Source organism: Brachycentrus maculatus, unplaced genomic scaffold, assembly GCF_059751285.1.
Source record: "Brachycentrus maculatus isolate JH-2025_06_01 unplaced genomic scaffold, ASM5975128v1 h1tg000035l, whole genome shotgun sequence".
NCBI classification, from domain to species: Eukaryota; Metazoa; Arthropoda; class Insecta; order Trichoptera; family Brachycentridae; genus Brachycentrus; species Brachycentrus maculatus.
In genome coordinates, this window is record NW_028280789.1 from 466535 (window position 1) to 483794 (window position 17260).

At 31.3% G+C, this 17260-nt stretch overlaps 1 protein-coding gene and 1 pseudogene across 3 annotated transcripts in view; both read left to right on the forward strand.

The window, feature by feature from the left end:
* The window catches only part of LOC148312707 (alpha-N-acetylgalactosaminidase-like), a 130316-nt gene that overhangs the window by 103081 nt on the left and 9975 nt on the right, over positions 1 to 17260 (forward strand). For all 3 annotated transcript variants that reach the window (XR_015838943.1, XM_088274678.1, XM_088274670.1), the window contains 2 exons: positions 13529 to 13622; positions 16566 to 16741. Coding sequence is in view for 2 of the 3 variants with exons in the window: in XM_088274678.1 (XP_088130804.1) it covers positions 13529 to 13622; positions 16566 to 16741 (270 nt within the window). In the remaining variant the exon portion in view is untranslated. The remainder of the gene's footprint in view (positions 1 to 13528; positions 13623 to 16565; positions 16742 to 17260) is intronic.
* On the forward strand, positions 14571 to 14665 carry LOC148312708 (U6 spliceosomal RNA; annotated as a pseudogene).

The window sequence follows — 17260 nt, forward strand, 5'->3', positions numbered from 1 at the left end:
CGGATTTTTAATATAAGTTGTACTTAGTAAATAAAACTATTCATTAAAATCTACTGTGACACGTGTTTCGTTGCATTCAGCATAATTTTCAAACACCGACTACAGTGTTTGAAAATGATGCAGAATGCATCGAAACACGTGTCACAGTAGATTTCAATAAATAGTGGTTATTACTAAGTAAAACTTAAATTAAAAATTGATAGATTTTATCACAAAGTAACTGCCGAATCAATTAATTAAATAATATAGATGTCTGGGTGGCAAGGCGTAGTATCCCAAATTCACCCAGGCTTTCATATATTTAAACTATGAATTCTAGAAATGTAGTGCCATAACGTATAAAAAACATATAGACCTTGATACACAAAATGAAACTGACTTAATATATGCCTAGAAAATACACAAACGTAGCTTGAATCAAATTAAAATTCATGGCCAGTCGGCCAGCTGCATTTTGCTCTATCTATTTTTTACTGCTTTTTTTTGTTATCTTCATATTTTACACGTGCTTAACCATAGGTAATATTTGTTAGTAGGTAGTAGACATAGAGAATAGAACGCCACACCACTATGACAAATATTATTTACCTCTTCTTTATTCATGCATCTCCTCATACATACCCGCCGATTATTCAGACTCCTGTCCTGACCGCATTTGAGCATTTGACATTACTTTATTTTATTTATTTTATCATTTATATACTTCATAATTATTCCACATATAGATTACTGGTCCACAGTATTACTTTTGGACAGTGAAGAAAATTTAAACAAATTCGAGATTCTTCATAATAAAGCCATGAGAGTAGTGATTAAAAAAATAGTTAAATGAATGCAGAAAAAAATGAGAAAAATACTCAAATAAAAAAAATAGATTTTTATAAAATATGCTTATTTTTATTTAAATATTTTTTACGCTTAACATTTAATAAATATTATAATAATAAAGTACTTTTAAATAACAGAGTCGCAAAATTGCATTATGTCTGAGAATTTGTATTTCAGAAGACGTAAAATAAATGTATATTTATATTCTCAATATTATTAATATTTAAAGCATTTACTTTGTGGTTAGTCATTTTTACTTATTTATTTTTTTACAAAAATGTTAATAAAATTAGTATATAACCACTCACCGAGATTTTTACGTCTACCGGTTTCAAATTTATTTTGTGTAGTTTTGAGTGTGTAAATGGTGCTATGGTGGTGAAGGGTAGTATTGTTTGCATGCTGTGTTAGTGATTGTCCTGACGAAGAGACGGGTACGTCTCGAGTCTCGAAACCGGTAGACGTAAAAATCTCGGTGAGTGGTTATATACTAATTTTATTAACATTTTTGTAAAAAAATAAATAAGTAAAAATGTATATTTCTTAAAATGCTATGTTGTAAAATATCATTGGCTGAAAGCGAGTGTTTTTGCCTAGAATTTTCACTCATGAAAAACATGAAATTATAGTAACTTTAAACATAAAGAGTAAATCCACTCACGAGTACGCAAAGGCTATGAAACTTATAAAGTTGAAGCCTGAGTAGGGACATGATAAGCGGTGTTGCACAAGCCGAAGCTAGATTTCAGAGTCACTTGGACGTTAGGTAAAAAAATATATATTATATAAATTAAGTGTAAATAATAGTTCGTATTAAATGAAGAAATAAAATAAAAATATTTACAGACTTCCATGTACCTACTTCTTTATCTATGTTGAGAAATCAATATAAATAAGTCCTTAGTGGACAAACCTAGATTTGTGAACAAAAATTTGAACACACAAAATATTGCCTATATACGTAGGTACCAGTGGCGTGCCTAGGGTTTACCAGTAAGGCAAGCCCATTATTTTTCACATTCGTGAATACATGATGTACCTATAATTTCTTCACCTCATATCATTCCCAGTATAGTAAGCACCCAGAAAGTATTATAAATATAAACAATGTATTGTAATCATTGCAAAAATATGCATACATGTAACTTTTGTAAGGTATAGCCATCACCTTTAAACAAAGAAAATGTTTACTATAAAAAATATCTTTCTCAGATATCAACCATTACCAATAAGTACCATCACCATATAATGGCATGCATAGTGTTTAATAATCATATAAGCGCACGATAATTTAAAAACAGTCACACATTAATTATGTATTTTTAATCATTTGGTCGAGATTTAGTCATTTTTATTTGGAGTTTTTAGGCAGGAGGGGCTTTTGGGCTTCTAGGGAAGTACCGCCACTGGTAGGTACTTAGTACTTACAATACTTTTCCTAGTAAGATACCTTTTCAATTCTTATAGCCAGCGATTAACAGGTGACCTTCACTTAATTTTAGTAGGTAAAACACAATCTTATTTTGCCTATATCCGTTTTAACAACTAATTCCTACTTCCTTTGGGTAAGCAAAAAATGTTACACTTCGAACTCCATTCAAGCGATAATATTGTTTCTTACGTTATTTGTATCTCGTTTTATGTTTAGTCCCCATACATAAGAAAATAATTGAGTGTCCATAATAACTGGTTAATGTTTTAAAGGAGAAGGGAAAAACGACTGATTATTGACAGCTTAAGGCCCAGTACTCGTCAAGTGTCAACTTTATTTTATCTAAATCCAGGTAACATTTTACGAAATTGTTTTTTTTTATTAAAACACTGTTTTTGCATTGAAAAAATAAGTTTTTGTTCGAAATAAATATATGTTTTTGAAAAAAAAAGTTATTGAAAGGTAAGGAGTTTAAAAAAAAAAGAATAATAATTTATAAATAAATATGTATTTGTACATATAATATATCCATGTATATATATATATATATATATATATATATAAATATATATATATATATATATATATATATATATATATATATATATATATATATATATATATATATATATATATATATATATTTATATATATATATATATTTATATATATATATATATATATATATATATATATATATATATAATATATATATATATATATACATATATATATATATATATATATATATATATATATATATATATATATATATATATATATATATATATATATATATATATATATATGATTTTGTGAACAAGTATTTGGACACATATTTGTATATATATATATATATATATATATATATATATATATATATATATATATATATATATATATATATATATATATATATATATATATATATAAATATATATATATATATATATATATATATATATATATATATATATATATATATATAATATATATATATATATATATATATTATATATATATATATATATATATATATATATAATATATATATATATATATATATATATATATATATATTATATATATATATATATATATGTATATATATATATATTTATATATATATATATATATATATATATATATATATATATATATATATATATATATATATATATATATATATATATATATTATATATATATATATTTATATATATATATATATATATATATATATATATATATATATATATATATATATATATATATATATATATATATATATATATATATATATATACATATATTCTAAAAAACATAAAAATATCCGATATTCATTATTTTAAAAAATCGGGTGTGAATAGACGTGTGATCTCTCCGGTGGAATGAACGCTGCGTTTGAGAATATCGCCTGAAGACAAAGTTTGAATTGAAAATAAATATTAATGTATTTGAATTAATCGATGCGGCAGTAATATCTATCAATTTGTTATTTAAAGTTAACTTTCAAATACCACTATTTCTAAAAGTATTATGGCACGCGTTTCGATGCATTTTGTATTATTTTCGACATTATTCTGTATCATGCAGTGTTTTAAAAATGCCGCGGAATGTTTCGAAACACGTATCATAATGGATTTTAAGAAATAGTAGTATTTACCTAGTAAAACGTCAATAAAAATTAATATTATATATTTTACTTGTATATTTTACACTTTTCGATTTTGTAATATATGTACATACTCGTATATTCCCTAAGCAATAAACTGACTAACCAAGCATCACCCTACCGATATACCAACACCTGAACTCATTGCTTTCAAGTTTTTGAGGTATTTGACCATGCCAATTTTTCCTTTGTCTTCCTCTGATTCTGTTTTTAACTACATTAGCTTATATTTATATATTTATTTTCCCGTTCTTTTCTGGCTTGGCAAGATCAAGTATTTTTCTAATTTCTTAGAAAATCAATCATAAATTTCCGCTGCTCTTAACACTTTCAGGAAATAAGTATGTTATGTAATGTAATCATCGTTGATATATTTCATAATTTCCAGTAAATAGGTTTATATCTACTTATACCTTATCACAGGTAGTAATAATATCCGTCAGTTTCTCTCTAATCCAGCGGTTCTCAAAGCATGCTTCCGCTGTGAATGTTACACGTGTTTGTAGTGATCACTTAAACCAGTCTATGATAGGTCGCGAGTCCTGTAAATGTCCAGACTCTCATATTCTTCTTCAACTACGTTGAGATATCAATAGTAAAAAAAATAATAAAAAACTTAAAAATTTAAGGTTATTCACAGCATAAAATAACTGGTCAAATTATAAAGCTACATAAAATTGAAAATCGTGTTTTCAGGCTATTCCCAGTATGTAAAATAATCCGATTAGGATCTTGCACACATCCAAATAAAAGGCTAATTAAAAGCTTTCCCGATCCAACCATAGATGCCTCCCGTACAGTGTCACGAGATCTGGTATGTAGGAGTTCCAAAAAATTGAGGAGTACAACGTCATTAAGGGAAACAACATTGTGACTCGATCGAATTGTTTTTTTATTTTTTATTTTAACAGATTTTTATTCACAAAATGTTTGGATGTGTCCAAATCTATGTTCACAATAACAGCTTTCACAAATGAATAATCCAGGATTCGGACCTCACATACTAACAAAAGAGTTTCTGCTCAATAAAAACCTTATTTTCATCTCACCAATATGTAGATGTCTCTAGTGAAGTTCTAGTGATTCAAGAACAATGTTTCAAAATTGGTTCAAATATATAGAAATTCCAAGAATTCGAGTAGTGTGGTTGTCAATCTTATTTCACCCACCCCAGGAATCGAACCCGAGACCTCCAGAACGGTAGCCAAGCGTGCTAACCATTACACTACGTAGGCGGACAATTTAAGGCGGAGTGATTTTTTCACTCTAATATTTATTCAATATTACCCTGGACTGGTACCTGAAGCGGGAGGCTGATCACCTTTCCTCATGTCTTTACGATCAAGATAACACTGCGTTTATATGACGCAGTGCCCTATGCACCATTGGGTGCGATAAGGGTTTGAATGAAAAAATGAAAATGGTTGTCAATCATGAGTAGAATGGTAAATGTTGCACGTGCGTAAAGTGGTCACTTAACCAGCCGACGACAGGTGACGAGCCCGGTAAATGTCCAGACTTCCATATTCTTCTGCACATACCTCGAAATATCATTAAATATGCTTAGGTTAATCTAGTTAGTAATTTATATGAAAATGGGCGTCAATTAAAAAGAATTTTAAGCTACAATATCACGAATGACCATGAGTGTGAGTTTTTTAGATATTTCTATATAAATTTGTCATATTAACAATTGCACCAAATCCTTGAAAGTATTTCTATGGACCAAATCGCTGTTCGTGATACAAAAAACAATTCTGGCTCATTTTTTATTCGTATAAGATTACTCGTATAAGATAGGTATGGGCAACCTTTCCTAGGTGTGAGGCTATATTATCATTCCATTTCCGAGTCAAGAGCTGGACCAAATTATTAAATATAATAATAATAAAAAAAAAATAATAAAACCCTTCTCCGCACCCCAATGGTGCATAGGACACTGTGTCTTATAAACGCGGTGTTATCATGATCGTTTTACACATGAAGGAAAGGTGATCAGCCCTCCGCTTCACCTGGTACCTACCAGTCCATGGTAATATTGAATAAATATTACAGTGAAAAAATCACTTAAATTTATTTTTATCCCCCTTGGGAATCGAACCCGGGACCTCCAGAACGGTAGCCGAGTGTGCTGACCATTACACTACGGAGGCGGACTATAATAAACTAATATTAAATATCCGCCTTCGTAGTGTAATGGACAGCACGCTCGGCTACTGTACAGTAGTAGTACACTACACGACAGTACTGGAGGTCCCAGGTTCGATTCCCAGGAGGGAGTTAAATAAATACAAGTGATTTTTTTACTTAAATATTTATTCAACCGCGGACTGGTGCCTGAAGCGAATGGCTGATTGCCGTTTGTTCATGTGTTAACGATCAAGATAACACTGCGTTCATGTGATGCAGTGCGCTATGCACTATCGGGTGCAGATAAGGGTTTGAAGAACAAAAAATTAAAATGTAATAGCAGATACACACAGTGTAAACAAAACAAAAAGGAAAATTACTTTTAAATATATGTTATATATAATGAACGACATAAAATTTTGTATGTATGTACATATGTAGGGGAGAGTGCCCATGGATGGGACGTTTTTGATTTTGCCCCTCTAGTTTTTCTCCGTAAAATAAATCATAAAAAGTAAACGTGGTTTCTCTTTATTCAATCTTTTAACTACAAATATGCCATACTTTGTTTTCTAAAAAAATTAACTTAACTGACTGAAAAATCGATTTCAAATAATGTCCTAAAATGTCCCATTCATAAACACCCTCCCATGAGTGGGACACCAGTATACCATGAGTGGGACATCAATTAAAATGCAAGATCGATGGAAAAATTATATTTTAAAACAAAAATAATTGGTAGGCACTTTCATATAATACGTAGACGCATGCAAAAGAAATTTTATTCAACATTTTTGGCAAAAAAAGTTCAGATATCTTAATAATCCACAATTTTCATGGGCCAAATAATTTACGTTTGAGCCATTGCATAACACTTTATTGGTATTCTCCTTTACATATGTGACACTTATTATCCTCCTTTCATTTTGTTTTTGTCAGTGATACACCTTCTATTTCAACTGATTTATCTGAACTGATATCTCTGTTATCACTCATTGAAATCTCTTCTATGAGTTTTTTTAAACTCTTTCAGCGTTAAGCTTATTTTTTGGACTATCTATAGGTTTTCCTTTTCCATTCTTCAATAATTGTATTTTCAAAAACTTGTCCTTTTCTGGAGTGTCAAAGATTATACTAGATTTTCCTTTTCTAATTTTTTTCTGTACTGTAGTATTTCTGTACTGTAGAATTCTTCCAGCTGAATTTAAATACGTGGAAAGCATTTCTTCTTGCTTCAGAGTAAACTAACTAAAAAGACTAACGAACCATCACGCCGCTTCCCCACAGTGGTAAGCAGAAAGAATAGAACGCCACACCACTCTGTCTTTGCAAACATTCTTCGCCTCTTCCACGTTCATGCATCTCCTTATACATACCCGCTGATTATTACGACTCCTAACCTGACTACTTTTAAGTATTTGGCATTCCCGATCGTGCCATGTTTTTCATTCGCCTCATAAATTTATTTTACCGTCCTTTTCTCACTCGTTCTACATGTCTAAACCATCTCAGCACAACTTTCTTAATTTCATCGATAATGCTTGTCTCAGCTTTGCATTCCTTCCTTATTTCACTATTCGAACATCTATCATACAACGTTTTGTCGCACATTCTTCTGAGAGATCGCATTTTGACTGCATTCAGTCTACTTTTATCCTTCTTTTGCTAACTCCATGTTTCACTTCCATACATTAGAGTTAGAACCAGGACTCCGTTGTGCCCTGCCAGTTTAGCTTCCGCTGATAGGCTCTGTTATTCCTATGCTAGGTGTATGTAAAAATATCTAACCACTAGAAATATCAACATTTACTTGTTTAACATGTCTATAAAGAGAAGATTTTCCTATTGCATATGTCTTTGCAACAGACCTAATATTTTGCTTTTTATTTAAAACATATTCTACAGCAGCTTCAATTTGAACGTTGGTTATGCGTGTTCTTGGCATTATGTATAACCTAAGAACAATATAATGTTTACAATACGTGTAATACAAACGAGTACAAACGATTTTTAATGTAAATAAAAAGTATCCGTCACGAATGGGACAAATTTCCCTTTGAGTGGGACCGTCCCATTCATGATCACTGGACGCGTCCCATTCAAGGAAATGCGTGATTTTTAGAAAAATAGATAAATCGATACATTTATACTAAAGTAAATTTGATGAAACTTACTTTATAATATACGGAGAGAACCGACTTAAATAATTGCATATATCAATTGGAGCACTTATCATAACTTATATGTGCAAACATAATCAAATTATAGTAAATAATTTACTTTTTGACCCAAAAAAATTGTAACACGTCTTACTCGCTTCACTGTCGGTCGAGAACTGTGGTTTGAGGATTAATCTGTCTAATATCGTAACGTTAATTTTGGGTATTTTTTAATTTTTTTTTGTTACAATAGTTTGGGCTGGAGGACGATTGTCCCATTCATCCTCTGTCCCACTCATGGGCACTCTCCCCTACCTTTTTTCTTTTTTTTTTTGACATCTCATCAAAGATGAAGAAAAATATGGAAGTCTGGGCATTTACGGGGCTGACGACCGTCATCGGCTGGTTTAAGTGATCACTTTACACACGTGTAACATTCACCAATTCTACCCATTATTGACAACCACACTACTTAAATTCTTGGAAGTTCTAAAATAATACGAAAATAAGTCCTGTATTTGGAGATAATCCAGATTATGTGAACAAGTATTTGGACACACTCAAAATGTTGTACATATGTACCTACCTAAATGTCTTGCATGTACCTACATAAATTACGAGACGGTAAGGTTTAGGGTTTTTCACTTAAAATTGGGCGTTTTACAAGTCAGATTTTACATTTTACAAAAAAATGAAAGCTATATATATTTTTTAGAGGTAAAATTTTTAAGAACATATTCATAAAATATAAAACAACGTCCAATTTCTTTTGTTAATTTTCCAATTCGATTTGTTAAACGTCCAATTAGATTTTTCAATATGTTTCACTCTCGAAAAAAACTGTTTACATGTATGTATTTTTTTATTTTGTTTAAACTTCATGTACAAGATTGTATATCGCTCACTCCTTTCAAGAACGTCATAAATCAAAAACCTTGATTTTTCAGGAGAATATTTTTAATGTTTAAAAATGTAACACAATGTATTAAAAATAAATATCAAGCTACTTATAGAACTTTTTACTGTGTAACATATATTTTTAGGTAAAACCTGAAGGTTTTTTCTCCATTTGAAAAATATTTAGTATATTAAAAAAATAATTGAACAATACTTTTTCTTAAAAACGCAAAAACATCACTTTCTGCCCTGGAGCGGGTAAATATTAAGTTAAAAATATGCCGCTTTTGCTGGGATGTAGTACATTTTCTGGGCATTCCGAAAACGTGCACAACTGAAAATTGACGATTTTTGATTTATGACGTTCTTGAAAGGAGTGAGCGATATATGCTGCTAAAAGATTTTTCTTTATTTATGCGTGTAAATTTACATTTCAATATATTGTACATACTTCACTGAGGCGATTGAAGGCCGGACAAAATAGTTCCGCGGACCAACGGTTGCCTATGCATGGTATAATATGACTTTGTATTTTTACTATAATGAATGATTTTATTATTTGATTTTAATGACTTAAGAATTACAAAGTGGGTAAATAAGCCATTTTTTATCCGAATAATGCATCGCCTTACTTGGAACGGTGCAATAAAACCAGGGTCATTTAATTACGGAAAATGTTTATTTATTCTGATATTCACAATGCAATTATTTACTTCGCAAATCCTTGGAAATATAAAATATAAAGTACTTTAGTAAATAGCTAATTTTAACTGGGCAATGCAACCTTTTGTGGTCGCGAATTTTCCAATACCCATTCAACGTAAGGCCCAATATATGTATTATACAATATATCACAAATTAATTTTCTTTGAACCCAGGTAACGTTAACATTACTTGGCGTATTTGATTTTTTTTTTACTTAAAATACCGTTTTTACATTGAAAATACAGATTTTTCTTCGAAATAAATATACGATTTTGAAAAGAGTTGAGTTATTTTTATTTATTTATTTTTATTATTTATTTCATAGATTCATTTTTTTACTATTTCTATTTACGGCTCTTTAGGCTATTAGTTTGTCTTTTACAATTTATCGTGTCTTACCGCAAAGCGAATGCCGAATCAATAAATAATGTATAAATTAAATTAAATTAAATTAATTAAAAGGTGTGTTGAGATGGTTTGGACATGTAGAACGAATGAGTGAGGAAAGAACGGTAAAACAAATTTATGAGGCGAATTAAATTGGAAAAAGAAGCAGAGGAAGACACCGAGAAAAACATGGCACGATCAGGTATGCCAAATACTTGAAAGTGGTCAGGTAAGGAGTCGTAAAAATCGGCGGGTATGTATGAGGAGATGCATGAACGTGGAAGAGGCGAAGAATGTTTGCAAGGACAGAGTGGTGTGGTGCTCTATTCTCTCTGCCTACCCCTGCGGGGAAGCGGCGTAATGGTTATTTTTTTTAATTAATAGATTTTACCACAAACTGACTGCTGAATCAATTAATGGAATTTATTTATCTTAAAAAACGTTGTGTTTGAAATTATGCAGTGTGTGAAAGACGAAGCAGATCATTACACATTATCCACGCCGGTAGATCATAGCTCGCAGATACGGCCTTATTTGGACTATGGCGGCATACGGCATAATGGCGTAACTGCCATTATTTATGTGGGAATATCAAATAATGCTGATTTCCTCTAATAGTAATCACAATCATGTATTCACTTCTATTAACATTTTGCAACTGCACTTACACAGACCTGTGTAGAAAATCCACTAATGACTCCTTCTCTCATGTTTTCCGAATTCTGAGAGGAATAGTTACTGCTGTTTGATTTTTCCTATCAATGGTTGTGCAATATATCGAGAATAAGGCATTTAGTGCAAATTATGAGAGTTCCAGTTACTGCTGTTTGATTTTTCCAAAGCAGTATGTTTTCAATATATCGATAATTAGGCATTTTGTGGAAATTATGAGAGTACCAGTTACTGCTGTTTGATTTTTCCAAAGCAATTTGCTTGCAACATATCGGTAATAAGGCATTTAGTGCAAATTATGAGAGTACCAGTTACTGCTGTTTGATTTTTCCAAAGCAGTATGTTTGCAATATATCGATAATTAGGCATTTAGTGCAAATTATGAGAGCAACAGTTACTGCTGTTTGATTTTTTCAAAGAAATATGTTTGCAATATATCGATAATAAGGCATTTAGTGCAAACGAGAGTAACAGTTACTGCTGTTCGATTTTTCCAAAGCAGTATGTTTGCAATATATCGATAATTAGGCATTTTGTGCGAATTTGAGAGTACCAGTTACTGCTGTTTGATTTTTCCAAAGCAGTATGTTTTCAATATATCGATAATTAGGTATTTAGTGCAAATTATGAGAGTTCCAGTTACCGCTGTTTGATTTTTCCAAAGCAGTATGCTTGCAACACATCGGTAATTAGGCATTTAGTGCAAATTATGAGAGCAACAGTTACTGCTGTTTGATTTTTTCAAAGAAATATGTTTGCAATATATCGATAATAAGGCATTTAGTGCAAACGAGAGTAACAGTTACTGCTGTTCGATTTTTCCAAAGCAGTATGTTTGCAATATATCGGTAATTAGGCATTTAGTGCAAATTTGAGAGTACCAGTTACTGCTGTGATTTTTCCAAAGCAGTATGTTTGCAATATATCGATAATTAGGCATTTTGTGCAAATTCTGAGAGTACCAGTTACTGCTGTTTGATTTTTCCAAAGTAATATGTTTGCAATATATCGATAATTAGGCATTTTGTGCAAATTCTGAGAGTACCAGTTACTGCTGTTTGATTTTTCCAAAGCAATATGTTTTCAATATATCGAGAATTAGGTATTTAGTGCAAATTCTGAGAGTACCAGTTACTGCTGTTTGATTTTTCCAAAGCAATATGCTTGCAACATATCGGTAATTAGTCATTTAGTGCAAATTGTGAGAGCAACAGTTACTGCTGTTTGATTTTTCCAAAGCAATATGTTTTCAATATATCGATAATTAGGCATTTTGTGCAAATGAGAGTAACAGTTACTGCATTTTGATTTTTTCGAAGTAATTTTTGGAATAAGTGAACAAATATGCATCAAATGGTGATATTTTCTTGGCAAAGTACTTAAAAATTTTAATCGAGATTAATTCAGTCTTAAATCTCGGAAAAGTCGTATATGGTACAATAATTTGGTTAGAGTTGAAAATTATAATATCTGAGCAGTTTGAAACTTCCAAACAAGACGTAACATAGAAAGCAAGTGACTGCCAAATCAATTAATGAAATTATAAAATCGTATTACAGTGAGATCTTCACATGTATGTTAGTACCTTGTGTAGACCGAATACGTCAATATTGTAATTTTTAAATGTGTGAGCATTATAAATTCCAATTATGTATGCAGATATGAAAAAACTTGGCTACAAGCATTGCATGTTACTTTCGATTATGGTTCCAGTGTTTCTAAAACTGTTATCGATTATTTTAATAGCATCAACCTAAATGTCTATAAAAAAGAGTATCATTTTATCTGCGTTCACTCTACTTCTATCCTTCTTTTACCGCGTTTGGCTTCCATGCATTCACTGTTAGCACTAGGACTCCGTTATGAACTGCCAGTTTGGCCTTTTGTCCGTCTCCGTAGTGTAGTTGGTCAGCGTGTTTGGCTACCGGTCTGGAGGCCCCGGATATATATATATATATATATATATATATATATATATATATATATATATATATATATATATATATATATATATATATATATATATATATATATATATATATATATATATATATATATATATATATATATATATATATATATATATATATATATATATATATATATATATATATATATATATATATATATATATATATTATTATATATATATATATATATATATATATATATATATATATATATATATATATGGTTTAATTTCGAAACATAGTGCTTGAATCACCAGAATTTCACCAAAGACGTCTATTGGTGAGATGAAAGAAGCTTTTTATTGAGTAAAAACTCTTTCATTTGTATGTGAGGTCCGAATCCTGTATTAAAATCACATACACGAGAAACGCTAGAAAATATCCTTTTCATTTTATTACTTTAGCTTATAATTTTACCAGTCAATTTATTTACAAAATTTTTGGAAGTCAAAGATACATGATCCATCCCACGACATACAGTCATTGAGTCATGAGATCGATCATATGAAATTTTAATTTAAAAAAATTAAGGTAAAATTAAGGTTTCAAATTTTAATTTTACCTCACAGTTGTAGAACCAGTGGAAATCATCAACTGGAAAGAGTACGAAACATAAATTCTTAATTGCTCACTGATATGAACGTCATAACATGGTTGTATATTTTGCGTTACAGGTCCATTCCAAAGGGTTGAAGTTCGGTATCTATGAGGACTATGGCAACTTCACTTGCGCTGGATACCCTGGAGTCATAGGACATCTCCACACTGGTTAGTATTCTGCCCTTCACATGTCGCTCACTCCTTTCAAGAACGTCATAAATCAAAAATCGTCAATTTTCAGTTGTGCATGTTTTCGGAATGCCCAGAAAATGTACTATATCCCAGAAAAAGTGGCATATTTTTTAACTTAATATTTACCCGCTACAGGGCAGAAAATGTTGTTTTTGCATTTTGAAGAAAAGGTATTTTTTTATTTATTTTTCTACATATATTAAATATTTTTCAAATGGACAAAAAACCTTCAGGTTTTACCTAAAAAGATATGTTGCACAATAAAAAGTTCTATAAGTGGCTTGATATTTATTTTTAATACATTGTGTTATATTTTTAAACTTTAAAAACTTTCTCCTGAAAAATCAAGTTTTTTGATTTATGACTTTCTTGAAAGGAGTGAGCGATGTGAAGTATTAATTTTACAGTCTCAGCATAGATCCTCATCCATGTTGAAATGTCAAAAATGTAAAAATAACTCCTTAGTGGAGAAAACCCAGATTTTGTGTATTTTTTTTTTTAATTTTAATTTTTTTTTTTACAAAATACATATTAAAATAATACAAAATAGTTGATAAATATACAGTACATTTCAAATATAACGTTTCTACCTCTCTAATAGAGTAGATACTTGTGTGTAGAGAGGGTGTTCGTTTTACATTTTTATTTGTAAAATAATAATAATAAAACCCTTACCGCACCCCAATGGTGCATAGGGCACTGCTTCATATAAACGCAGTGTTATCTCAATCGTTTACACATGAAGGAAAGGTGATCAGCCCTCCGCTTCAGGTACCAGTCCAGGGTAATATTGAATAAATATTACAGTGAAAAAATCACTAATATTTATTTGACCTGAACCGAACCCGGACCTCCAGAACGGTAGCCAAGCGTGCTGACCATTACACTACAGAGGCGGACTTACTCGCTTCGGCTTAGGTCGTTGTACTCGCTTCGGCAGTACATATACTAAAATTGGAACGATACAGAGAAGATTAGCATGGCCCCTGCGCCCTTTACATGTGATGTATTAATTTTACAGTCTCAGCATAGATCCTCATCCATGTTGAAATGTCAAAGATGTAAAAATAACTCCAAAGTAATGAAAACCCAGATTTGTATAAGGTTTAAAAATCATTAGAATGCTGAGAACAGAGTGAGTGGTGCACTAAAATCAGTTTTAGCAAATAAAAATCTATCAGCGAAAGCTAAACTGGCAGTACACAATGGGGTTCTGGTTCCAACCCTTATGTATGGAAGCGAAGCATGCAGTTGGCAAAATAAGGATGAAAGCAGACTTAATGCAGTCGAAATGCGATCTCTCAGACGAATGTGTGGCAAAACGATGATTGATAGATGTTCGAATGATGAAATAAGGAAAGAATGCAAGGCTGAGATAAGTATTATCGATAAAATTATGGTGTGTAAAGATGGTTTGGACATGTGGAACGTATGAGTGAGGAAAGAACGGTTAAACAAATTTATGAGGCGAATGTAGTTGGATGTAGTTGCAGAGGAAGACCGAGGAAAACCTGGCACAATCAGGTATGTCAAATACTTGAAAGCGGCCGGGTCAGGAGTCGTAATAATCGTCGGGTATGTATGAGGAGATGCATGAATGTAGAAGAGGCGAAGAATGTTTGCAAAGACAGAGTGGTGTGGCGTTCGATTCTCTCTGCCTACCCCTGTGGAGAAGCGGCGTGATAGTTAGTTTTTTTTTTAAATCATTGCGTGGATATTTATATTTATATAAAAAACGTATTTTATTTTAACTCTTACCACTCTGTAGGCCAGACATTCTGGCCCGTATGATTCTAGTAGGCAGCTCCGTGGGCCACAATATCTGGTCCGGCGCAGGTATAACTTAAATCACTGATTTCTCTATCACCCAAGTAAATTGTACCAAAAAATATTTTGGATAAATACAGTTAATCTTAATTAACATGGTCATACGAATTGCCAGACAGAGTGGCCCAAAATTAGGGAACCAAAATATTTATTTTAATGGTAGAAAAACGTTGCATTTTTTTGATAAGAGTAGCTGATCAGTTATGAGAAAAAATGGTCAGAGTGGAAAGGGTCAATCTGTGTTGGGAAAAGAAGGGATAATCTAGTGTGAGCTAGTCAGCAACTTGTCAGCATTTGCTCATTGCTGGGAGGAAACCACGTAAAACTCCTCAGAAGAAGGCGGACTGTTGACTGTCGTCAACAGGCCTTCCGTTCCACTAGAAGAGGGTTCGGCATTTTGTGTCCTAGCTTGGTAAACTACTAGACTGCTACTAGGTCTACTGCAAATTGGATAGTATTACAGGCATATCGATTTTGTTACACACAACACCAACTTGGTATCACCGGACAGCATAGTGTTGATATTATTATTATGGTAGTACATGCTAGCTAACTTTTAACTTTTTCATCTTATTATGTTTTTAATTTTATAAAATAATAATATAATTGTTTTCTGATAGTCAAGTATTTTTTTTGTATTTTATATTAACACTATTATTCTAGTTCTACTTATAATACCTATACCCTTATACCCTTTACTATGACCTAAATTATATTGTTTACCCACACACAGGCCATGCCTTTGTGGGATCTTTTTTTGTATTTATATTTTATTCATTTTTTTTATTATTTGAATTTCTGTCATGTTTGTATAATGCAAACGAATTTAAAATAAAGAAATAAAATATTGTTATTTGTATGTGCATATCTAAATGTCAGTCTAATTTATTTATTTATTTTTATTTATTCATTTATTGAACGGCTGAAGCCTTTATGATAATACATATAATACATATATATACAGTATATAAAACAAAAATAAAAAATACACTAATGAATACACTAATAGAGAAATAAAAAGTCTTATAACATAAAATCATAATAAAATACATAAAATAACAAGTGGGTTCTAATGTGGGTTTCCTTGTTCAGACGCAGCGACCTTCGCATCGTGGGATGTTGACTACGTGAAGTTGGATGGATGCTACGCCCTCCCTCAGGATATGGACTCCGGATACCCGGAGTTCGGGATGCATCTCAACAACACGGGCCGCACCATGGTCTACTCCTGCAGTTGGCCGGTATACCAGATATATGCCGGGATGCAGGTATTATCAATATGCAATTTACTGTTGTATGTATAAAGCAGTGCTCCGCAACCTTTACTCACCTAATTATTCCTAGAATTCTGCGGCATACAAAAAGCTAAAATAATAGGTAGTATAAAAAGTTTCCCCGGTTTTTTGCCACTAAAACTAACTAACTATCAGGCCGCTTCTCCGCAGGGATAGGCAGAGAGAATAGAATGCCACACCACTCTGTCTTTGAAAAAATTCTTCGCCTCTTCTACAGGCAAGCATCTCCTCATACATACCCTCTAATTATTTCGTCTCCGAATTTTTTTGCCACTAGATGGTGTTACCTATATATCAAGCACCTCAAAAGATAAAAGGTGACATCTCAGTTAATATTTTTGTGAAGTTAGTTTTCTAATTCGTTGCTCATGTGAAAAGTAATATTGACTGAGATATCCTAAACACATAATTTTGCAGCCTAAGTTACAGCTTATTTAGCTTGTATGTAAATCCAGCGCTGATTGAATCAGTGTAAAACAAAAATCAATATCT